Source organism: Colossoma macropomum, unplaced genomic scaffold, assembly GCF_904425465.1.
Source record: "Colossoma macropomum unplaced genomic scaffold, Colossoma_macropomum, whole genome shotgun sequence".
In the NCBI taxonomy this organism is placed as follows: domain Eukaryota; kingdom Metazoa; phylum Chordata; class Actinopteri; order Characiformes; family Serrasalmidae; genus Colossoma; species Colossoma macropomum.
Genome location: NW_023494801.1, coordinates 24,041,407 through 24,067,761, shown reverse-complemented (window position 1 = coordinate 24,067,761; position 26,355 = coordinate 24,041,407). Strand labels below are relative to the sequence as shown.

The 26,355-nt window shown below is 38.4% G+C and overlaps 1 protein-coding gene across 4 annotated transcripts; it reads left to right on the top strand.

The window, feature by feature from the left end:
* The first annotated feature begins 1,336 nt into the window (after nt 1–1,336).
* st6galnac2 (ST6 (alpha-N-acetyl-neuraminyl-2,3-beta-galactosyl-1,3)-N-acetylgalactosaminide alpha-2,6-sialyltransferase 2) lies at nt 1,337–21,280 on the top strand. Of its 4 annotated transcripts, none has more exons than XM_036590142.1 (9): nt 1,337–1,534; nt 7,255–7,330; nt 7,428–7,599; nt 7,688–7,850; nt 8,935–9,073; nt 9,166–9,269; nt 9,618–9,701; nt 9,797–9,896; nt 20,659–21,280. In XM_036590142.1, the coding sequence occupies exons 1-9, from the start codon at nt 1,419–1,421 to the stop codon at nt 20,836–20,838; spliced, it is 1,134 nt and encodes a 377-aa protein (XP_036446035.1). In that variant the 5' UTR covers nt 1,337–1,418; the 3' UTR covers nt 20,839–21,280. The 4 variants fall into 4 exon arrangements, with proteins under 4 accessions (XP_036446035.1, XP_036446033.1, XP_036446037.1 ...); XM_036590140.1 differs by having other exon boundaries at nt 20,632–21,280; XM_036590144.1 differs by lacking the exon at nt 9,797–9,896 and having other exon boundaries at nt 20,659–20,858.
* The last annotated feature ends 5,075 nt before the right edge of the window (nt 21,281–26,355 follow it).

Genomic DNA, 26,355 nt, shown 5'->3' with positions numbered 1-26,355 from the left:
TGTGCCATCTCAGCCTGAGGTAAACGTAGCCTAATGTTTTTCGCTCTTAAGTCTTTTTTTTTTTAGTTAGGTTAGTTTGTTTACTGTTCATGCACGTAATTCATTCACGTGACGTTCCCAATGAACAGATATGAGTCACATCCACCAAAACGAACCATTATGTTAGTAAGATATTGGATCTGAGCAAAAAAAATCAAATTTGAGCAATTCTGAAGCCCAGTGCTGGAGGCTGCTACTCTGCACTTTTTAACGTTTTCCCCTGCTCCCAGCACACCTGATCCAACTCATCAGCTAATTAACAACCCAATGATCCGTTAAAGTGGGTGTGTTAAAGCAGGAAAAGCACAAAATGTGCAGGGCAGTGGGTCTACAGGACGAGGGTTGAGAAACTCTGTCCTAAACACACTGGCTGTGTTTACATGCAAAGATTTTTGCCAATCCGATTGAATACAATCCGGTTACAGGTTCAAACTGAGGTGTTTATATGCACACTCTATTCAACAATTTGATGGAAAATCTTCGTTTACATGCTCACTACAAGTAATCCGATGCAAAATGACGCGCATGCGTGGAGTAGCGTTTAGAGTAAACGTTACCATGACAGCGAACATCACGTGAGGTCCAATCCGCGTGAGACGAGTTTCCAGTTGGCGTGCTTGTGTTTTAATTGCTTTAAAATGATGTCAGACTCAGGAAAACGTGCTTCACATGTCCTTATAAAGGAAACGGCGAGAGGAAGACGTCATGTTCTGAGACTCATAAGCTGGACGTCCGTCTCACTGCCGTCTATTAAAGATCAGAGCATAAACTTAGTCTCCTCTGCAGACCCGTTTTCGCTCCGCCATGCTGAACGGTATAAACTTTCGCCATGACGCGACGCACATGCGCAGAACATACACGTTCTGATAGGAATGTAATCGGATACAGGCGTTTACATGGCTATTATTCTTCTATTTAACGGATTATTCAGAGGTTTACCCACCTCGTTCAATCGGATAGAAATTGTATTCCGAATGGCCTCAATCGGACTAGAATATTCCGATTGAGGTGTTTACATGGACGTGTTCTATTCCGATTGAGCTATTAGTCGGATTATCAGGCTGCATGTAAACGTAGCTACTGTTAGTCAGTTGTGTTCTTGTTTTACGTCTTTATTGCATGCAGTGTAACATTCTTATTTTCAAAGTAATATTTATAAATAAAATCCATCAAATACTGTTCTGAGTAATAAAAACATCTTTAAAATATGGATTTTTAGTACTTTGTGCATAAAAAATAAATACTTGAACGCCATTAGGAAACAGATCTCAGATCTGCCTCTGCTTCCTCAGCTGCGTCCGGAAGCGCAGTCCCATCTTTACGTGCTGTTTGAAAAGTGACATGCGCTCGTTTCACCTACAGCGTTTCTGTCCCCCGGCATGGAGACTCGCAAATACGTCTACATGTTGTTGGTGGTCTGCCTTACTTTAACATATTTTATCTGCGTTAAAATGCGGCGTTTGATGCCTGTAGATGACCATGCTCCGTCCCTCAGGTAGGCGCGAGCTTCTGTTTACTTACTGACTGATCTGACGAGCGTTCTGGCTAAAAACTCCCGCTAGCCATTTTTCCCGTAAAAATAGCTTTGTATGCAGTTGTTTTGTGTTTCATAAGTGTCTTTAATCTAATTACCGGTTACTTTATCTTTAATTTAGTAGACTTTTTAAAAATACAGCGCTTTATGCCCTTAATGCTCTTCGTAGCCTCAGTAATGGCTGAAAGGTGTTCACTACCATTCAAGTAAAGCATGGAGTTACACACCACGGTAAAGTTAGTTTTATTTTCGATATTCGTCTTTTCGGCGCTAATAACATTTGATCGGACTATGGTATTCAGTAAAGACTTACATATTCATGACAGTACGACCACAGAGAGTGACGCACACCTTTTGTTTTGCAGTTTGGGTGACATTTAACGTACCGCGCTTTTGTGTTAATACCATAGAACTGAGACAAGTTTTTCAATGGGAAGAAAAAGCATGCACTTCTAGGCCACGCCTACATCCATGCACACACCTTTGTTTTCCTCCAAATCGTTTCAGTGCATTTAAATACATATTTTATTGTTCATGCTAACAATGGACACCGTCAGACAATGAAATGTCAATAGCTCTGTGAACACTGTGTCTACACACATCTGATTAATTGTGTTATTTGCTCTAGATTATGGTTAGGAATACACACCACTTTAATTTTTAAAAAATTCCTTGTCCTAACAGTATTGAGCCTTACCTGTAAAAAGTGATATTACCTGTGTACTAATATAGCTAGTTAGCTTGACGACAGAGGTTCAGTAATCGTCAGACGTTAGCAGTCATGAAGGTTCAACAGATCCTTAACCATCTAAAATGTTAGTTTAAAAAATGAGAGTGTAGAAAAGAAAATGTCTTATGTAAGTGGATCAAAATGCAACTCAAAAGTCTTTCAAATCCATCAAACACTCAGAGAGTCAGATTTACGTTATTTTTCCATTTTGAATTTCGATAACATTTTAGACATTCAACATTTAAATCAGCAGTGTTTGGTGCAGATAAGTTTAATGACACACAAACTTTGGATTTTACTTGATGATGTAATGTAGCTAAAATACTACTTAGATTCAAAATTCAACATTCACTGCAATTAATGCAGCTGAAATGCTTTTGAAGATAAAAATAGATAAATATTAACATAACATAATTATTGCAGTACATTCAAAATTCAAAAGTTGTGTATGATTGCTGAAACTTAAGTGCACCATACACAATTGTTTGTAGTGTTGTGTGTAATACAGCTGAAATGCTATTGAAATTTACAATTTATAAAAGTTAATAAAAAGTAGCTACACCATTATATCCAAGAGCTAAAGGGCTGACATCTCTCTGCAGCATGCACAGCTGTTTTTGATGTAATATATAATGCAGCAGAAATATTATTCAAACTCAAAATCTATAAAAATTAACACAATTTGTTACACCATTATATCCAAAATCCAAAGACTGTGCATCATTGATACAGTAGTTACAGTAAAATATTCAACATCTAAAGGCTGTGCATCATTGCAGACACCTCACTGCACCATACACAGCTGTTTTAGTGATGTATGTAATGTGACTGAAATATTATTGAAATTCAAAATACAAAAAAGTTAATAAAAAATAGTTACCACAAATTATCTAAAATCCAAAGGTTGTGCATCATTGCTGACACCACACACAGCTGTGTTTAGTGTTGTGTACAATGCAGCTGAAATATTATTGAAATTCAAAATACATAAAAAAATGAATAAAAAGCAGTTACAGTAATATATCCAAAATCCAAAGGCTGTGCATCATTGACACCTTGCTGCGCCACACCCAGCTGTTTTTGGTGATGTACATAATACAGCTTAAATATTATTGAAATTTAAAATACATAAAAATTAATAAAAAGCAGTTACAGCAATATATCCAAAATCCAATGGCTGTGCATCATTGCTGACAACTTGCTGCACCATATGCGGTTGTTAATAGTGTTGTATATAATGCAGCTTAAATATTCTTGAAATTTAAAATACATAAAATTAATAAAAAGCAGTTACAGTAATTTATCCAACATCCAAAGGCTGTGCATCATTGCTGACACCTTGCTGCACCATATACAGCTGTTTTTAGTGGTGTATATAATACAGCTTAAATATTATTGAATTTCAAAATACATAAAAATTAATAAAAAGTAGTTACAGCAATATATCCAAAATCCAAAGGCTGTGCATCATTGCTGACACCTTGCTGCACCATACACATCTGTTCTTAGTGATGTATATAATGCACCTGAAATATTATTGTAATTCAATATACATAAAAATTAATAAAATGTAGTTACAGCAATATATCCAAAATCCAAAGGCTGTGCATTATTGCTAACACCATGCTGCACCATACACAGCAGTTTTTAGTGTTGTATATAAAGCAGCTGAAATATTATTGAAACTCAAAATACATAAAAGTTAATAAAAAGTAGTTACAGTAAATTATGCAAAATCCAAAGGCTGTGCGTCATTGCTGACACCTCACTGCACCATACACAGCTGTGTTTAGTGATGTATATAATAAAGCTTAAATATTATTGAAATTCGAAATACATAAAAAATAATAAAAAGTAAAAACAGATGTGTATGGTGCAGCGAGATGTCAGCAATAATGCACAGCAATTTTACAATTTTGGATACAATCACATAACTACTTTTTATTAATTTTATGTATTTTGAATTTCAATAATATTTCAGTCACATTACATACATCACTAAAACAGCTGTGTATGGTGCAGTGAGGTGTCAGAAATGATGCACAGCAATTTTACAATTTTGGATACAGTCACATAACTACTTTTTATTAATTTAATGTATATTGAATTTCAATAATATTTAAGCTGCATTATATACAACACTATTAACAACCGCATATGGCGCAGCAAATTGTCAGAAATGATGCACAGCCATTGGATTTTGGATAATTTGCTGCAACTACTTTTTTTTAAATTAATTTTAATGTATTTTAAATTTCAATAATATTTAAGCTGTATTATGTACATCACCAAAAACAGCTGTGTGTGGTGCAGCAAGGTGTCAGCAATGATGCACAGCCTTTGGATTTTGGATATATTACTGTAACTGCTTTTTATTAATTTTTATGTATTTTAAATTTCAATAATATTTCAGGTGTATTGTACACAACACTAACCACAGCTGTGTATGGTGCAGCAAGGTGTCAGCAATGATGCACAGCCTTTGGATTTTGGATATATTGCTGTAACTACTTTTTGTTAATTTTTATGTATTTTTGAAATTCAGTAATATTTAAGCTGTATTATATACATCACTAAAAACAGCTGTGTGTGTCTGCAATGATGCACAAACTTTGGAATATGGATATATTGCTGTAACTGCTTTTTATTAATTTTTTTGTATTTTGAATTTCAATAATATTTAAGCTGTATTATATACATTACTAAAACCAGCTGTGTGTGTGGTGCAGTGAGGTGTCTGCAATGATGCACAGCCTTTAGATGTTGAATATTTTACTGTAACTACTGTATCAATGATGCACAGTCTTTGGATTTTGGATATAATGGTGTAACAAATTGTGTTAAATTTTATAGATTTTGAGTTTGAATAATATTTCTGCTGCATTATATATTACATCAAAAATGAATAAAAAGTAGTTACATGATTATGTCCAAAATCCAAAGGCTGTGCATTATTGCTAACACCATGCTGCACCATACACAGCAGTTTTTAGTGTTGTATATAAAGCAGCTGAAATGTTATTGAAACTCAAAATGCATAAAAGTTAATAAAAAGTAGTTACAGTAAATTATGCAAAATCCAAAGGCTGTGCGTCATTGCTGACACCTCACTGCACCATACACAGCTGTGTTTAGTGATGTATATAATAAAGCTTAAATATTATTGAAATTCGAAATACATAAAAAATAATAAAAAGTAAAAACAGATGTGTATGGTGCAGCGAGATGTCAGCAATAATGCACAGCAATTTTACAATTTTGGATACAATCACGTAACTACTTTTTATTAATTTTATGTATTTTGAATTTTTATGTATTTTTGAAATTCAGTAATATTTAAGCTGTATTATATACATCACTAAAAACAGCTGTGTGTGTGTCTGCAATGATGCACAAACTTTGGAATATGGATATATTGCTGTAACTGCTTTTTATTAATTTTTTTGTATTTTGAATTTCAGTAATATTTAAGCTGTATTAGAGGTGTCAGCAATGATGCACAGCCTTTAGATGTTGAATATTTTACTGTAACTACTGTATCAATGATGCACAGTCTTTGGATTTTGGATATAATGGTGTAACAAATTGTGTTAATTTTTATAGATTTTGAGTTTGCATAATATTTCTGCTGCATTATATATTACATCAAAAACAGCTGTGCATGCTGCAGAGAGATGTCAGCCCTTTAGCTCTTGGATATAATGGTGTAACTACTTTTTATTAACTTTTATAAATTGTAAATTTCAGTAGCATTTCAGCTGTATTACACGCAACACTACTTGAATTTTGAATGTACTGCAATAATTATGTTATGTTAATATTTATCTATTTTTATCTTCAAAAGCATTTCAGCTGCATTAATTGCAGTGAATGTTGAATTTTGAATCTAAGTAGTATTTTAGCTACATTACATCATCAAGTAAAATCCAAAGTTTGTGTGTCATTAAACTTATCTGCACCAAACACTGCTGATTTAAATGTTGAATGTCTAAAATGTTATCGAAATTCAAAATGGAAAAATAACGTAAATCTGACTCTCTGAGTGTTTGATGGATTTGAAAGACTTTTGAGTTGCATTTTGATCCACTTACATAAGACATTTTCTTTTCTACACTCTCATTTTTTAAACTAACATTTTAGATGGTTAAGGATCTGTTGAACCTTCATGACTGCTAACGTCTGACGATTACTGAACCTCTGTCGTCAAGCTAACTAGCTATATTAGTACACAGGTAATATCACTTTTTACAGGTAAGGCTCAATACTGTTAGGACAAGGAATTTTTTAAAAATTAAAGTGGTGTGTATTCCTAACCATAATCTAGAGCAAATAACACAATTAATCAGATGTGTGTAGACACAGTGTTCACAGAGCTATTGACATTTCATTGTCTGACGGTGTCCATTGTTAGCATGAACAATAAAATATGTATTTAAATGCACTGAAACGATTTGGAGGAAAACAAAGGTGTGTGCATGGATGTAGGCGTGGCCTAGAAGTGCATGCTTTTTCTTCCCATTGAAAAACTTGTCTCAGTTCTATGGTATTAACACAAAAGAGCGGTACGTTAAATGTCACCCAAACTGCAAAACAAAAGGTGTGCGTCACTCTCTGTGGTCGTACTGTCATGAATATGTAAGTCTTTACTGAATACCATAGTCCGATCAAATGTTATTAGCGCCGAAAAGACGAATATCGAAAATAAAACTAACTTTACCATGGTGAGTTACACAATACATTAAACACATTAAGGATTTATGGATGTATGCATCTTTACCAGTTATGTAATTGCGAGAACCTTTTAATTCAGGTCGTGTGCCATGATCATTGCGATCATTGGTTGTTAGGATATGACATACATAGATTTCATGAGGGGTTGTCCTTTGCTCGGTTGTGCCTTATCTACTGTGATAGAATAAAGACTATGTTTGGTGTACGTTTCTCCTTTTAGGACATATTTTGAAGGTGGAGGCAGCTGGAAGGCAGTGGATTCCTCTAAAAGAGAGAAACAGTTACATAGTTGGAAAGTAGGATAATTCTGCTTTATGTCATTTTCTGTTTAACATAGAAGTGGTTGATGTCTGTGATCATGGGAGACCATCTTTGTTCTTTCTTCACTTCTAGCCTATGCCTTCCTGCTCCTTCAGACGGATTGTAAAGAAGGATAGAAACCTGAGGAAGCGTTTCAACTTCTCTGTGCCTCTACTGCAGTGGGCAGGGAGTTTTAACCAGTCTGAATGGCAGAGGCTTCAGCATGCTCCTTTACCGTTTGGCTGGCGGGATCTGTCTCATAATGGTAAAGAACATTTTTTGAAAATATCTCAAAACATCGCATACAAGTTTATTCATCCTCACTTACTTCCCTCATATCCGGTATAAACCAGTGGTGAGGAACACGCTGTCACTGCTTCATGATTCTACTAGCAGCCGTCTGTTTGAGCGAGAGTATTCAGGTCAGTGTGTGCGATGTGCTGTAGTGGGCAATGGAGGAATCCTCAAAGGTTCGGGACAGGGGAAGGCCATTGACAGCCACGATTATGTCTTCAGGTATGTGCACTCTCTCCTCATCTTTGGAGTGCCACTGTTTTCCATTTTAATCCTTTCTTGCATACGTTTCTTTTTCTTCATCTCATTTGAATGTTCAGACTTAAGTATCATGTATGTTGTATGTTGACATCACAATTTGATTTTCTAGGAAATGATTCAGTGCGTCATGAAATCTCAAATTTAGCATATTTTGATTGTTTTAGCATGGTTCAGAATAATTAAAAAAACACTGTTTACAAACTTGTGGAATGTAGCCATTAGAAACAGCACTAACAGTTTTTAAAGGTTTTATTTACAATTAAGTTAAAAAGCCCACTCACAAGTTTTTATATGTAATGTTGATTACATATGGTAAATGATGGTAAAATTGTGGTAAATCTGAAACAATGTTTTCCTCAGAGACTATTTTGCCTTGTAGCACCCTGCATGTTCCTTTCTTGCATGGATTTAAAACATGTTATATGCCAAAATGTTATATTAAGACTATTGTAAAACAATGTCTCAGGCATCAGGCAAAATATTCCTAAGCATTTCCTGTAATAAATTTGTTTCTAACTAGCGTTAAGCATTGCACTCTGAGTTTGGTTGTAAAGTCACAAAATTCCATTCCAGTTTTGTTTCGGATGTGTAATTTATTAAATATCATTATAGTTCATTATGATCCTTTCTAACATTCCAGAATTGGTGCAGTTGAACCTTTAGATCTATGGATCGCAATGCATTCTACATGCTATAATAGGTGTTGATTTTCTTTGAGCATGTTTAAATAGGGACATGACAGCTTACATTCCGTGATATTCTGCAGCAGACTCCCTGAAGAAACTTTATTTCTGCAGTCTTATTTTCACAAGTTAAATGTATTTGTCTTGGTTTCAGCCACTGTACTAGATAGACAACCAAGTGCTACATAGGGTGGACTCATTTATGAAATTATCAATAGGAGGTAATTTAACTTATTATTGATGTCTTTTGGTGTAATTAATGAACTACATATCAGATTCTCTTTAAAGACCACAACATGGCTGTAATCGAAAGTGAAGTTGCTGAATACCTGTTAGACAAGTAACTGCTTGCAATTTTTCAGGATGAATGGAGCAATAACCAAGCACTTTGAAGAGGACGTGGGCACTAAGACATCGTTCTATGGGTTCACCACAAATACTCTGAAGAATTCCCTCAAGGCATACTGGAGTGATGGCTTCACCAGGGTGCCACAAGATCCTGTAAGTGATGATGCTGTTTCTGAGGTTAGAGGTTTGAATTGCCTAATAAAGAAAGCTAATGTTTTATTCACAGCCTTATGTTTTCACCACAGGGCATTTGCTATATCTTTATCCCCGCTAACATCCGAGACTATGTGATGCTGGCTGCTGCCGTCCAGGGAGTTTCTGTGCCTTCAGGGTACGACAAAGGAGATTTGTAAGTGTTTTTAGATGATGCACAGGCTCTATTATGCACCTGTGTACCTCTACACGTACAGTAGCAGCACACTGAAACGTTGTTTTTGCAAGTGCAGTTCACAAAGTAACCACACTGTGGTGCTGCTTCACTGTGTTCTCTGTCATCCATGCTTCATTTAAGGCCAAAGGAAAAAACATCTCAGAACTATTAGAATTTCCAGTTGCCCTTTGGTTTTGAGATGTTTTTCCAAGCGTTCTGGGTTTTCAGACTGAGTCATCGAAGTGTCTTTTTTGTGTTATTTTTCACTGGTACATTCATGCTTTTCTGGTTATTCCTTATTTATTTATGTTTCGTTTTGTGGCACAGGCCTTCCAAATATTTTGGATACAAGCGGCCAGTCCAGCAGTTCAGAATGATTCATCCATCCTTCATTGAGTACGTAACTAAGAGGTGAGAACATCTTAATATTTCTGTAACACAGTAGGTAGTGTTGATTTTTGACTTTTTTTTGGAGACTCTAGATGGTGTGCTAATATAATTGGCAGGTTTCTGAACTCTCCACTATTGAAGATGAGGCACGGCGACGTGTACATGCCCAGTACTGGGGCGCTCATGCTCATGGCCGCCCTTCACGCCTGCGACCAGGTCAGAGTTTGTTCATTCCCTATGAAGTTGAAGGCAAACTCTTATGGTTCAGGTTATGGGAAGTGCATTTTATTAGCAGCTCTCACTTGATTCTGCATCTTTATGGGAGATTGATTTAATCTCCCATATATTGCTTAATAGTTCCTGCAGTATTGGTCTTTGTAATACCGATATCACAAAAGACCACAATATGCAGATGAACTTTAATAAATCACAAAAAGCCTATCCTTGCAGTGATTAGGTGGGACAAATTCATTCAAAGTGGTTAAAGGTGAAATGCTGCATTGTGGAGAACATAACTGAATTGGATTTCTTAATAGTGGTGGTGTAGACATCACAATGTCTACAATGCAAATATAGCTATTTTCTATACTATTTAAAACGCTACTTAAGAATGTAACTGTGGCAGATGATATAATAGTGAATGACTGCCAGAGGGTGGCTTACCCTATCAATAATTCTCTATTGTGTAGTGCTGATTGAGACTTAAGCCAACAAAGTCATTTGTGGTGTAGCCTGCGCTATAAAGAGCATTGTCACGCATCATCCTGGGAAACTATTTAGGGTAACCACGCAGCATCCAAGTGAAATATGCTCTTTTAGAAATGAATTTTCATTCATGGTCAGTGTTCTTTAAGTACTAATTATATTCATTATATGCTCAGAAAAGTGTATTGTGCATTACCATAATAGAATTTCTCATGATGTTAAAATATCGTCATATTGCCTGCTTCTAATTTCATGCCTCCTGACCACCAGAGAGTCAAGTCAAAGTTTATTTATATAGCGCTTTTTACAACAGGCGTTGTCACAAAGCGGCTTTACAGAAAAATCCCTGTCCAAGCCCCTATGAGCAAGCCAGTTGCGACAGTGGCAAGGAAAATCCTCCCTAAGAGCAAGAGGAAGAGGCGTTGACTCAAAACCAAGACTCAAAAGGGGAATCCATCCTCCTCTGGTCAACACCAGAGAGCAAACAATAACAGCAAGTCAAGTCAAGTCAAAGTTTATTTATATAGTGCTTTTTACAACAGGTGTTGTCACAAAGCAGCTTTATAGAAAAATCTGGGTCCAAGCTCCCATGAGCGTTACCAGTGGCGACAGTGGCAAGGAGAAACTCCCTAAGAGCAAGAGGAAGAAACCTTGAGAGGAACCAAGACTCGAAAGGGGAACCCATCCTCCTCTGGTCGACACCAAATAGCAAACAGTATTAGTATAAAATATTAGAATACAAAATGGAAAAAACAGGTAGAGCAATGGTTAATTAAATAGTTTGAGTTTATGCAGCAGCAGCAGCATCATCAGGAGGGTCAATTCATGCAGGTGAGGTGCAGATCAGCCAACAGAGGTGGAGCTCTGGTGACTCTAGCAACTCTGGTGGCTCACATGTGGCGACTCAGGCAGACGTTGCTCAGGGGCTCAAATAAAGGGAGAGAGAGGGAGAGAGAGAGAAACTGATTAACAGGACAAGTCCGTTTATGGAGAGATATTAGTGAGTTAATAGTGCAACAACCGATATTAGCACAATGCTTGTGCAAACTGATAAGCAAGTTTTGAGTCTAGTTTTAAATGTAGAGAGTGTGTCTGAGTCCCGAACAGAGGTTGGGAGATGATTCCACAATTTTGGGGCTACGTAGGATTAATTCTAGGTACTAATAGTAAGCCAGCACCTTGTGATCTAAGTAGGCATGATGATTCATAATAAGAGAGAAGTTCACTCAGGTACTGAGGGGCCAGGCCGTTTAGAGGTTTATATGTCAGTAATTTTGTACTCGATGCAGAATTTAACTGGCAGTCAGTGTAGGTTTGATAAAACTGGGCTGATACGGGCAAACTTTCTTGTTTTTGTGAGGACTCTGGCAGAAGCATTCTGGACTAACTGAAGCTTGTTGAGGCTTTTGCTGGAAGATCCAGACAGCAGGGCATTGCAGTAATCCAGCCTTGAGCTAATACATGCATAAACTAGCTTTTCTGCATCATGTAGAGACAGTGCATTTCTTAATTTGGCAATATTGCGGAGATGCAGGAAAGCTATTCTAGTAATATTTGTTATATGTGCATTGAAGGACAGATCGGGATCTATCATGACACCAAGGTTTTTTACAGATGTACCTGATGCAACTGTTTGTTGCTAGCAGCTTTTGGACCAAGAAAAAGAATCTCTGTTTTGTCTGAGTTGAGTAGGAGAAAGTTACTTGACATCCAGTCTTTTATGTCTTTTACACAGTCCTCAGTCTTAAGTTGAAGTTTATCATCTGGTTTGGTCGATATATATAATTGCATGTCATCAGCATAGCAGTGGAAATTGAGGCCATGTTTACTGATGATGGTACCCAGTAGTAGCTTATATAATGAGAATAATATAGGTCCTAAAACAGAGCCTTGTCAAACACCATACTGTACCTTTGTAAGAACAGATGATTCGCCATTTACATTAAACTGATAGCAATGAGTCAGGAAAGAGCTATTCCTGTTACTTCTACAAGGTTTTCTAGCCTATCTAGTAAGATTGATAGGCTGGTCTATCATATCAAATGTCAGATCAAGATCAAGGAGGACTAGCAAAGATACATTTTCTTGGTGAGAGGATACAGAGATCATTTATAATTTTCACTAGTGCTGTCTCTGTACTGTGATGGGATCTAAATCCAGAATTTTTCATGTACCTGATTCCTATGTAAACAGGAGCTTGGTAGTTGTGTCACAGCTTTTTCCAAAATCTTTGATATAAAGTTAAAGATAGGTCTATAATTTGCTAACTCGCAGGGATCAAGATTAGGTTTCTTAATCAAAGGTCTAATTACTGCTAGTTTAAGGGTTTATTATTGACAGAAGAGTGTTGGTTATTTCTGGCAAAATTTCTTTGAGTAAACTTGTAGGAAATGGATCTAATATGCAAGTAGAAGATTTTGAGGAGGAACTAATTTTAACGAGCTCAATTTGTTGAAGCTATACTATACTCGAGATCTGGGTTAACTTTGTAGGGCAGCGCGTTTGTAAAGGTTAACTGTGCGCTTTGTTATTGAAGAATTTCATCAAATCATTGCTGCTATAAGCTGATGGGATCTGGGGTTCAGTAGCCGTTTGGTTGTTAGTCAATTTTGAAATTGTGCTAAATAATAATCTAGAATTATTCTTATTGTTTTCAGTCAGAGAGGAGAGATAGGCTGAGCATGCTGCAGCAAGTGCCCTTCTGTAGTCTATAAGTCTATCCTTCCAGGCAGATTGAAATACTTCTAGTTTAGTCAGGCGCCATTTTCGCTCTAATTGTCTTACAGTTTGTTTTAAAGCTTGAGTATGATCATTGTACCATGGGGTGAGCTTTTTCTGCCTTGCTCTTGTACTTTTTAATTGAGCCACGTTATATAAAGTAGAACAAAAAGTATCCTCTAAGCACTTGGTCATAATATCTAATTCGGTAGGTTCAGACGGACAGCTCACAGAAGCTGATAGATCTGGGAGGTTTCTGATAAAGCTACTAGCTGTGGGTGATGCTATAGTCTGCTTAACACAATAGCGTGGCAATAAACATATTATGTCTAAAGGGAATTTCATATGAGATTAGTTAATGATCTGGACTGCTGTGCTCTGGGGAATAATAGATTACTTAGCCATGTTTACACCAAAGGTCAGAATAAAGTCTAGAGTGGTTGCAAGAGTGAGTGTGACCCTTTCTTTTTTGAGTGAACCCAACACTCAAGTCTTACTTAGTGGATGCTGTGGTTTGTCAAAGTTAATATTAAAATCTCAGACAATTACTACTTTATTTGAGAGCTTTATTAAACTTGATAGAAAATTAACAAATTCCTGTAAGAATTCAGAATGTGGTCCTGGTGGCCTTTAGATTGTAATTAGTGAAACTAATTTTTGTTTGTTCCTCGATCACATACATTGAGAAAGACTTTCAAAAGAAGCACATTTGTAGCCTGCTGTCTGGTTCACACCTAAAGCTTTTGTATAAAAGGTTGCTAAACCTTCACCCTGGCCGCTTAAATGAGGGCAATGTACATAACTGTAGCCTGTGGGGGTGGCTTTGTTCAGAGCAAAGTATTCATCAGGACCACCTTAGATGTAAGAGATCTTAAGCAGTCCTAGTTTTAGACCAAAGGTGCCGTCATTGCAAACTAGTTTATCTGGTCTGATGTTCATTTGTAGGGCAAACTTTTCAAGGTTTTTTTGAAATTTTGTTTTAGTCAGGCAACAGACACAGTCTCAATTTGGTGGAACCTATGTGATGTCTCAGAGAGGGGAATGGAAGAAACTGAGGAAGCATAGTCCATCGCATTAAAAGCACTTACCTGTCTGCTGTCAATACTACTTACCTTCCATTGTTTGCTATCGTTCCATCCAGTTAGGCCTGATGTAGAACCTTCTTTATGTTCTCGGACAAGATAATAGTCCCATGGAGGCTCGGGTGTAATCATCCCTGTGGTAGAAGGCCAGTCGCTCCCAGAAAGCACTCCAGTTGCTCATGTAGCCAAGGCCATTGTTCTCGCACCAGTCTTGGAGCCAACAGTAAAGTGTGTAGAGCCTACTGAGCATCTCGCTTCCTCTCCTGTAGGTGGGCAGAGGTCCTGAGATGACGATCCTGACATCGGTCAGAGAGCAACTTAGCCTATGGATTACTCCATTCCAGCATAGTCAGGAGGATGGGTGCATGTCCATTAAGGCTGATGAATTGGCTGACAGAACTGAAACACACAAGTCTGTAGTTGAGGCCACATATAAAATCTTGTGAAAGTGGATAAAGACGACCAGGATGCTGCCACAATGCCTGAAAACGGGACACTTCTAAGAGCAGCCCATGTTGCCAAGACACCCCGAGTTGAATGACATGCTACATAATTTGGGGTTGTAATACCAGTTGAGAGTGGTGCACCAGCTGTGTGGCTCCCAAAGCAAACGAAGAGCTGGTCAGTGTGATGGATAGACTCAGTCATCAAATCATGATCGCTGAGTGCCCAAACAGGGCATAAACGCAGGCACTGGTCATCAGAAATGTTGGTGTAAACTGACACTTAAGTAGATTTCGCAGCAGACCCTATGGCACAAAGGATGGATTATGTCACAAGGTGACACCAGAGAAGCCTGGCTTCCACCGCAAACAGGTGGGGCTAATAGAAAATGTGTGTAATGCACCATTTTACAGAGACTCCTGTAATTGCAAGTAAGAAAGTGAGACCCACTTTAAATCTGTCTGAGGGAGTGGTTCAAAAGGGGACATGCACAGGTCACTGCCCTCTGGAGCAAGGGCCAAGGAGTCCCTTATAGTGATATAAGGGACTCCAAGTGATATAAGTGAGGTAGTGCAAGATAAGGAATTGGGCGGAATTGGCCTATCTATCCAGTCCCATTGCCCCGTCCTCGTCTGTGTGAGAGAACCACCTTTGACATTGTATGTTTTCCTTGCTGGCAAAGTGGTCCACTCATGCTTCGGTGTAGTGGCTCCAAATCTGATGCCCATCATTTGGGTTCAGTCGCCACCCCTCGGGATCAAGCTGCTGTCTCAACAGGGAGTCGGGTACTGAGTTGAGCGCTCCCAATAGATGAACTGCCCTTAGTAAAGCTAACCTGAGGAATGCTCATTTCAGTATGTGACGTGTCAGTTGTAGAGCTGTTATGGAATGGCTTCCACTCTGGTGGTTGCCACACTGACCCTGCTATTAGAAAAATGTGTTGCCGGCAAATTCTGAGAATAGACACACGTGTGATAGTCACTAGCGTATATTTGTGGTGATCTGGATCAAGGCTGTGTCGAGCTATCCAAATCTGCAGTGGCTGCAGTTCAGGAGTGGCAGGATTTGAGCAGCAGCTGTAAGCATTCCCTGGACGCTTAAGAGCAGGCTGTGGCGAATTTGTCACCAGGTTCAAAATATCCGCTCTGTGCCATGGTAACAGCATTGGGGTTAGTGAGCTCTTCTCCAGGTTGACCATCAACCCCAATCTCCTGATATGGAGTTGTAGTGCACTGATGTCTGCAAGAGTGTGCTCTTGAATAGGAGAGCATGCCAGCCAGTTGTCCAAGTAGGTAAAAATTTTCATACCCGCTTCCATTTGAGGGGACAGACCTGCTTGTTCGCATCTGGAGAAAACCTTTGGAGCTAAGGACAGGCCAAGTAGGAGAACCTTGACCTAAAAGTGATGGTCCTGGAAAATAAACCTTACGAAAGAGTGATGAGCCTGTGCCATGGGGATGTAAAATTAAGCATCTTGTAAATCAACTGTCGTAAACTAGGCATTTGTGGATGTCGCTGTCAAAGGATCTGCTGCATGTATCATCTTGAATGGGACCTTATTGAGGTAACAATTCAGCTCCTGTAGGTTGTGAACTAGACAGAAACAGGCATGAGAAAATAAACTGAACAAAGCCCTTGGAACGGTATAGGAATAGAGCCAGGGTCTTTGGGGGGGGTGTCTGTGTGCCCTCTGCATGGGCGGGTCCATACCATGTGAAGATGGCCATTTTGGTTTGAGGAGCACCCACTTGTTGATACATAGCAGCTGGCCCAAACAGGTGGCCTAGCACCAATGGAAGCTCTTGTAATGTAGTTCTACAGACGTTTGGTAGAGGAGTTTGTGAAAGCCATACCTGGCGTTGTGGATTTACAAGGAGTGCCATTAGATGCCTCAGTTCCTGAGTAATGAATCCCAGCCCATGAAATACTGCCTGAATAGCATTTCTTACCTTTGGCTCTGCCTCCATCTGTTCCAGGCTGGAGCCAGACCAATAAGGCTTCCATACGAGCCGCTGTGCTGGAAATATCATCTACTATTTTATGAAGCTTGGATCTTGAATTTATTTTGGATTTCATTTTGGGTGGATGTGCTGTATCTGAGTGCATTGCTGCACTTCTCACTCCACCCATGTTAGCTGGTGTTCCTGAAGAGGGGGGCATAGCATCATTACTTACAATTGCAGCAGCAAGCCGGTGTTGATGGATGGTTAGGGACATGAAAGTGCTGTGTACACATCAGTGGACTGTCAGTGCCTCGAGAAGGTGCTCTAAAAATCTATATGTAAGTAAAAAGGCGAGAATAGGTTCACATGAAGTACACTCACCTCTTTTGCAGCGCTAGCCAGATAAACAGGCTAATGGCAGCTGCTGCTCCACCATGCAAAAATAGTAGGGTAAACCTATCAGATAACTTACCAGTAATGATTACTGAATAATGAGAGTATGTCACAGGGGGAGACTGACTTTGTGAAGCCCCAAATACACGTTTGATGCACAGTTGAGTTTGACGTGAGGAAGAACCAACCACGTTGTTAATAATAATAATAATAATAATACATGGCATTTGTATAGTGCTTTTCTAGGACCCAAAGAAGCTTACAGATTACAATTAGTGGTACAAGAAAAATATACATAACAACATACAAACAGATGACACAGCAGGCACAGAGATACAAAATCACAGCACAGATGATGAACTGACATGAGCTATAATAGTTTAGGATAAAGGAAAATTGTATGTAAGAAGGATGTAAGAAGGGAGAGAGTTCCAGAGGCACGGAGCTACTCTGGAAAATGCACGATCACCAAAGCTATGGAGTTTAGAGGAGGGAATGGTAAGCAGACCAGCGGTAGAAGAGTGCGCGTAGGCTTGTAGGATTGGAGAAGGTCAGAGAGATAGGAAGGAGCCAGACTGTTGAGAGCTTTGTAAGTGAGAAGAAGAATCTTAAACTTAATACGGTAGTTTATGGGAAGCCAATGGAGGTTTTGGAGAACAGGTGTAATGTGGTGATGTGACCAGGTGTAGGTAAGGAGACAAGCAGCAGAGTTTTGAACTGTCTGAAGTTTATGAAGTAATGAGGAGCTAATGCCTGCAAGAAGAGAATTGCAATAATCTAAACGGCTAGAAATGAAAGCATGAATGAGTTTCAGCAGCTGACTGGGAGAGAGATGGTCTGATTTTTGCTATATTGTGCAAGTGAAAGAAAGAGGTTTTAACAAGGGAGCTGACGTGAGAGTCGAGTTTAAGTGAAGAGTCAAGGATGACACCCAGATTATGGACCACAGAGGAGGGAGACAAAATAACATCATTTGAAGGAGTGACATTACGTATTCCATGCTCTGAGGCAGAGGAGGAGAACCAATTGTGAAAATCTCTGGATATGCTGTGACTAGATGAGGTTGGCACAGGGAAACCCACTGTGCAAACTGCAATACTCACATTGGAAGATATTCCAGCTCTTGAGAACAGCACATTTGATTCAAGTGCGAGAAGGAAAAAGGGTGAATTATATGTGAAAGTGCTCGTAATAGCACAGGCTGTGTCACATAACTTTGTTGGCATACGTTTTGATCCACACTAAACACTCCATGGGCTAAGCTGCTCTCTGGCGGCCAAGAAGCATGAATGAACAAATGGTGAACCTACATGTGTCTTCTGGGTTTTATATCGTAAGTATCTCCAAATTTGTAACTTCACAGGAGAGGGCAAAACCGTTCTTTTATTGTAAGTTAACATAATCTTATTTTGTTCTAAGCAGTTTTCAAGCATTTCAAGCATCTCACACAATGTAAAGGGAAGCTGCTGAGCTCAAATTATGTAGAATACTAAACATTGAAAAAAATAAAACAAATAAATAAATAAATTGGATAGCGACTATATGTAAGGTTGATGATGGATAAATCTGAAAAAAAAAAACTTTTCTTTGAGTACATTCCCTGAATATGTCTCTTTGACATGAATGTATGTTTAAAAAAAATCTTTTAGACCAAAACCTTATCACAAATCAAAGGTTTAGGTATCAGGCAAGATATTCATAACTATTTCATGCAATAGCTTACTGTGACATAGCTTTTAAAGGCATTGAACATTTTTGGCGTCTGGTTCCTTTCACTACCACTGTGAACAATTGTGACTCGATATGTTTCTGTAGAACAAAGCACTTTACATTAAACCCCTATGAATAACTTTAATCTTAAATATTTAATTATGTAAATTTTTTGAAAATTCCTCTTTAACAACTTGCTCTGTTAACCCAGGTTTAGATACTTAGTGTTTTCACACCTAAAAGTCCAGGCCAAGGTATTTGTTACATTGTATACATTTGATCAGGTTAGTTTTGGTTTTGCATTGCAATTTAGTAAGTGCACTACATGACACACCTACGTCCTGTCGTCATCACCAAAGTGGGCCACGCCTCCCTATACTTAACATTTGAATGGGTTGTAGAGGAGCGTGAGTCTGATGTTGATGTGTTGTCAGCAGCTTGGTGGGTAGCCTTTTCCATTTGAATGGAGAAAAAATAATATCCCTTCTCTCTCATCCTCTCAGAAAATAAGATATAAGTTTTAGCATTTTAATGCTTTTTTTTTTTCAAGTTGACTTTTGACTTTTTCATTGGACCAAACTGCAATGAAATATTTAGTCTTCTCCTTGTCTCCACATGTGCTACTGCAGCTCATTTTTACTTCTTTTACAATTCTTTTTTTCTTAATGGGTGATGGTAGCGTGCTTCAACTTCCTGTAATTGGATAGAAAGTCCAACCATCTAAAAAGTGCTTTCGTGCTGCAGATGAACAGAACAGAGTTTGATCCGGACCAAGACCACTTCTTTTGGTTGGACCAATTTGGTCCGAAGCACATTTTACACTGGCTGTTTTGGTTCAGACCAAATTAAGAAGTCCGAAGGTCCGGACCAAACAAGGTAGGTGTGAAGGCACCCTTGAGCTATGATTTAGTCCCCGTATGTGTGCATGTAAGTATGACAAATCGCGTGGGAAAAAAAAAAGTGCTTATTGAACTAAAGAGTGCTTTACATTCTTGAATGTATGTAGCATGGTTAATTTCCTAAAATGATTCAAAAAAGGACCGGAGGGCTCCACCTCAGAAGCTCAACCGTGGTTGATTTAAGAGCTGTTTATGATCTAGAATCCTGGACATGGAGCATAGGTTGCTGTGATTATGTAGGCTAGTAACATTGTTGTGAGACACAAAATCCAGGATTAGATTGAAGTAATCTTAAAGTTAGATATATAAGCAATTCTGCTTTGTGAGGCCAGCCCCTGTACTTAGAAAAGAAATCCCATGAATTCATCCCAGAAAACCTTAGGGAAGTGAATACAGTGCCCAAAGAGTGCAATTTCAAATCGCAAGAGTTGCAATTTTTACCATAGCACATAACATGATTTTGTGAACTGCCTGTAAAGAAGTTACACCAGCTAGAAACAACCAAACAGAGATGTGCTGTGGACAACACAATAACAAATAGTTGAGTCAGGTGCTATATGTTTAGTGTGTATTCTGGTTTTCATGGGTGAAAAACCTGAACCTTAATCTAAATTGCAGTTTAAATTGCAGTTAGTATATTGGTCAGAAAAATCACAATTAGACATCTTCCCCAAATCGTTCAGCCCCAATAAAATGTCAGAATAACAGCTTTAGTAAGACATTTTGGCATGTTTGTTTCATCCCAAGTCCTTTATTGGTAGAGTATAACAAAACTGTGTTACCTGGAGACATATTTCAGATGCTTATTTACAGAATTTAGCAACTGCCCAGTGCTTTGTAATATATGTGGGTTTTCAGTCAGTGCGTTTTCTGTTTTCTGAGTACAAGGAGATTCTTTGAACAAATATTGTCTATGGAAATGGACTGAGATATACCAATGCAGCAGCAGGTTGAGCATTCCTTTACAATATATGCTTGTGCTGTAGATTGTTGACATTTGAGAGCTTCATACAGCACTTTGTAAAAAGATGTGCACTTACTAGAGTTGTCACTTCAGGTGTCTGCATATGGCTTCATCACACAGAACTATGAGGACTTCTCCGAACATTACTACGATGCAGAGAAGAAGCCACTGCTTTTCTATGCCAACCATGACTTGCTGATGGAGGGGGAACTATGGGAGTTCTTGAACTCCTCTAGTGTTTTATGGCTATACCAGAGAGACAGCATGAAGGCCCTGTCATTCATAGACTGGCTAAATTAAACTCTGCCCTACGTTTGTGAAGTTGGTATGTATTATTAGTTTTATATGTGTAGGTAGCGTTTACATACTTATGTTTCTCGTTTGGTTCAGGGAACATGATTTTTCATACTGATTCCCTCTTTTCTGTTTTGAAAATATGCTATAAAAGGCGAGGAGAAATGTGCCTATAAATAGGTTTTTGTTCTCTCTGATTTTGTGTGAATTAATTGATTTATTGTGCTATATTTTGTTATTCATGTCATAATTTGAATTTCACAAAGTGGGATTTCTCTGTTAATCTGGGTAACATAAGCCCAAAGTGAAGCTCATCCACTAAAAATGTCAGTCTTAACTTTGAGCTCAAGTTACCCCCTAGGTTGGAAGTAGTGGAGTTTGTGCTGCTATGTTCTCAAACCCTTATTCAGGTGTTGAATTTGTTGAATTTGTTCAGTAGAAAATAAAGTCTTCTTTGACATACAGTACTGTGCAAAAGTCAGACAACATTTTTTATTTCACTTCTAGTCAAAACGACCATTAAGATGTATTAAAAATGTATTTTAAAAAAGAAATTAATACAAGATGAAGCACAGGCTTTCAGACCCATAGCATCCAGATGTCCTCTGACATTCTTTCATATCTGTAGCAATAGTGGAGCTTGATTTCATCCTATCTTTCAAGATGAAAGCTTCAAGTATGTTTATCTGGCATGGTTGTTAGGAATCATATTTTCTCTCCATCTTGCAATCATTTTTTGATCTCCAGTTTTGCAAACTCCTGCTTTTTCACTTATTTTCCTTCAACTTTCCTCTTCCCTACTCCTTATACAAAAGGATTCTTACATCTCCTAAAAAATGTGTGCTCTCATTCAGAAACATTGCTCAGCAATTGATACCTACATCAGAAAACAATAAGTGGAGTGTTCCTGATAAGAGTCAGGAAGGAGTTTGATCACTCTTCCAAGAAGGGAATCTGTGTGCGTGCATGCACATGTGCATGTATGCTATGAGTGAAAATTTGAAGTGCTAGAGCTGGCATGTCTGGCAAAATTGTAGTGTCTTGCCTAAAGTCTTTCTTTTGGGGAACCGTAAAAGCTGGATCACCTTCATCGCCCAATAACACAGTCCTCAGACGAGCTTGAATGAACATTCCTGCAATTTTCAACATAATCCCTATTAATTCGGAACTTACAACAAAAGCCAATGGGCACTTGATGAATTCTGTTAATAAATGTTTAACATACATGGCTACATAACACACACATTCAAAAAATCATCCAAAAAAGTTGGGATGGTGTGCAGAATGTAAATAAAAATAGAATATAATGACATGCAAATACTACAGGAAAATACTACAAAGACAACATATCAAGTACTAAAACTGAGAAATTTTATTGTTTTTTGAAAAATATATGCCCATTTTGAATTTGATGCCAACAACATGTTCCAAAAAAGTTGGGATGGGGGTATGTTTACCACTTCATGACCTCTTCTTTTATAAACACTGTAAGCATTTGGGAACTGAGGATACCAACTGCTGTAGTTTTGAAAGTGAAATATTTTCTTGTTCTTGTTTGATATAGAATTTCAGCTCCTCGACAGTTTGGGGGCTCATTTGTCATATTTTTCATTTCATAACCCTCTAAATGTTTTCAGTGGGTGACAGGTCAGGACTGCAGGCAGGCCAGTTTAGCACCTGGACTCTTAATATGGAGTCATGCTGCTGTAATACATGCAGAATGTGGTTTGGCATTGTCTTGCTGAAATAAGCTAGGCCCTTCCTGAAAAAGACGCTATCTGGATGGTAGCATGTGTTGCCAAAATTTGTATATGTCGTTCAGCATTAATGGGGCCTTCACAGATGTGCACGTCACCCATATTATGTGCACTAATGCACCCCTATACCATCATGAATACTGTCTTTTGAACTGTGCACTGATAACAAGCTGAGTGGTCTTTATCCCGGAGGACCATTTCCATTTCCACTCAGTCCATTTTAAATGAACTCAGGCCCAGAGAATGTTGCAGCATTTGTGGATCTTGTGGCAGCATTTGTGGATCTTGGTTTCTTCTTTGCATTTTACAGTTTTAACTTGCATTTGTGGATGCAGTGACAAACTTTTCACAGACAGTGTGTTTCTGAAGTGTTCCTGAGCCCATGCAGTGATTTCCACTAGAGAAACATGTCTGTTTTTAATGCAGTGCCTCCTGAGGGCCCAAAGATCATGGCCAGCAAACATGGGTTTTCGGTCTTGTCCCTTGCATACAGAGATTTCTCCAGATTCTCTGAATCTTTTAATGTTATTATATACCGTAGATGATGAAAAGCAGAAGTTCTTTGCTATTTTACATTGAGAAACGTTATTCTTGAATTGTTGCACTATTTGATCATGCAGTCTTTCACAGAGTGGTGAACCCTCCTCATCTTTACTTCTGAAAGACTCAGACTCTCTGGGATGCTCTTTTTTTATACACAATCGTGTTACAGGCCTGTTGTCAATCAACCACCAGGTGTTTTTTAGTATTACACAACTTTACCAGCCTTTTGTTGCCCTGTCCCAACTTTTATGGAATGTGTTGTTGGTATCAAATTCAAAATGGGCAAATATTTATCAAAAAACAATAAAATTTCTCGGTTTCAACATTTGATATGTTGTCTTTGTACTATTTTCACTGAAATATAGGGTTTAAATGATTTGTACATCATTGCATTTTGTTTTTATTTACATTTTTGCACAGTGTCCCAACTTTTTTGGAAATGGGGTTGTACAACAGGTCAGACAGACCGGAGAGAATGTTTTACCAAAGCAGTATTTATTAAAGTTACGCTATGCAAGTTTTGGGGATTTGGAGACCCCTCTGGTGAGAGTTGATGAATCTCAAGTCAAGAGGCTTTTATTGTCATTCCATTTATGTTCAGGTACACAGTGGGGCGAAATTCCGTTTCTTCAGGACCATGGTGCAACATGTAACAAAATAAGACAAAGTGCAAACGTGCAGACATAAGTGTGCAAACATTAAACAAGGAACAATACAATAAACATGATGAATGAACCAGACATTAGACACAGTAAACAGACAGGACAGTGCAACGTTGACAGCACTCATTTCTGGACATGAGGTAGTTAGGAGAATCTGATGATTTGTGAGCATATTTGATATCCCACGAAATCGAGACACCTCTGACTTTTAAATTATTTCTTCAGACTTTACAGGGTGACCCACAGCAGCGCACAGACACACCGTATTTTAGTGTTTTTTTCCCTCTACTCTGTAATGCTACTTCTTCCAATTTGACCAAAAAAAAAACTCTTATATAGCCTTCCCCATGGGTTTTTGGTATCCAGTCTTACCTCTGAAAGAACAAATTGTGCAAAATTATAGCTTTTTTTGGAGAACACTTGAAAGTGTTCCTTAAAAATACATGTGTTGAGCAGTAACCAATGTAATTCCGCAGCAACCCATTAGCTTCTACAAGTGTGGTCTCAGTAAACTTTTTCTAATTACTGTTCATAGTAACAAACCAACTCTTCAACTAACTCAGGGTGAAGAGATTAGGGTGCAATACAGTGTTTTCCTTTAAAGAGTTTTCCTTTAAAGGGCCTATATCAAAAGTACAAAAGTATTGGGACACATACACATTACACCTACAGGAGCTTTTATGACATCCCACAAGCCCATAGGCTTCAATGTGGAGTTGGTCCCTCCTTTACAGCGGTAACCGCTTCTACTCTTCTAGGAAGGCTTTCTACAAGACTTTGGAGTGTGTCTGTGGGATTTTTTTTACCCATTCATCCAGAAGAGGATTTGTGAGGTCAGACACTGATGTTGGAAGAGAGGGCCTGGTTTGCAACCTCCGTTCTTGTTCATCCCAAAGGTGTTTGATGGGGTTGAGGTCAGGGCTCTGTGTGGGCCAGTCAAGTTCTTCCACACCAAACTCGCCCAGCCAAGCCTTTATGGACCTTGCTTTATGCACTGGGGCACAGTCCTGCTGGAACAGAAAAGGGCCTTCCCCAAGCTGTTGGAAGCATACAATTGTCCAAAATGTGTGCTGAAGCATTAAGATTTTCCTTCACTGGAACCTTTTGTTTCTTAGTCTAACCCCTGAAAAACTAACCCATAGCATTATCCCTCCTCCACCAAACTTTATTGGCACAACACAGTCAGGCAGGTATCGTTCTCCTGGCGTTTGCCAAACCCAGACTTGTCCATCAGACTACCAGATAGAGAAGCGTGATTCGTCATGCCACAGAATGCGTTTCCACTGCTCCAGAGTCCAGTGGTGGCATGCTTTTTACCACTCCATTCGACACTTGGCATTGTGCTTGGTGACGTAAGGCTTGCATGCAGCTCGGCCATGGAAACTCCTACCATGAAGCTGCCGGCACACAGTTTTTGTGCTGATGTTATTGCCAGGGGAGGTTTGGAACACTGCAGTTATTGAGTCAGCAGAGCACTGGCAACTTTTATGCACCCCGCTGTGTAACTTTACGTGGTCTGCCACTTCATGGCTGAGTTGCTGTGGTTCCTTAATGCTTCGACTTTTCAATAATACCACTCATACTTGATTGTGGAATATCTAGGAGGGAAGAAATTTTGCAAACAGACTTGTTGCAATGGTGGCATCCAACTACAGTACCATTCTTGAATTCAGTGAGCTCTTTAGAATGACCCATTCTTTCACAAATGTTTGTAAAGGCAGGCTGCATGGCTAGGTGCTTGATTTTATACACTTGTGGCAATGGGACTGAATGAAACACCTGAATGCAATGATTAAGAAGTGTGTCCCAATACTTTTGTCCATATAATGTATCTCTGCCTATTCAGACCGCAGAAGTTTAGCCCTGCCTATTCATGTTGAAGTTATAAGGAGTATTTCAGCCTGGGGTACTTTTTGAGTGAGGCACAACACAAAGAAACCATTTTGAGCAGAGATCATTTAAATACAGTACTGTACAAGTGTCAGAGAACACCCTTCATTTATTTAATTTTTTTAATCAAACAGAGAAGCTGCTGGTGGTCCCCAAAAAGGACTGGCCACCCCAGAGTCCAAACCTCAAAATCAATGAATGTGATTTTACTGCATATTTTAGTGCAAATTTACTTCATATTTGTTGCATTTAACATATTGGAATTAAATATAAAATGTGGTTTGTACTCTTATTTTTGTCCAATATGTTAAACCAACCAACTACAACTACAAATTGTGCACTAAAATTTGTGGAAAAATTGAATATTTAAGTGTGTTCTTTGTAGAGGACGTGTGAAATTCACTTAGAAAATCAACAAAACGTAATTAAACCAGGGCTGTTCAAACTTTTGCACATAATTGTATGTTTTTTGTTTTTTCCTGATGCTAAAAAATGGATAACTTGTGCTTAACAGCCATTTTGACTGGAAATTAAATAAATAAGGGGTGATCAAAGTAATAAAAACAGCCTGTTAAATTTTGAGAGACGTTGGAAAATTGGAATGTAAAAATGAACCATGGCTGTTTATATACATAAACCAAAACAAATGTCAGAGGTTAACCTCTGTGAAA

What these genes read in the sequence shown, in the direction of transcription:
- st6galnac2 (XM_036590140.1), top strand. Translation starts at nt 1,419, where the DNA reads ATGGAGACTCGCAAATACGTCTACATGTTGTTGGTGGTCTGCCTTACT. An exon ending in GACCATGCTCCGTCCCTCAG is followed by an intron (nt 1,535 to 7,254) that starts GTAGGCGCGAGC and finishes TTCTCCTTTTAG; the next exon opens with GACATATTTTGAAGGTGGAG. An exon ending in CCCTTCACGCCTGCGACCAG is followed by an intron (nt 9,897 to 20,631) that starts GTCAGAGTTTGT and finishes TTGTCACTTCAG; the next exon opens with GTGTCTGCATATGGCTTCAT.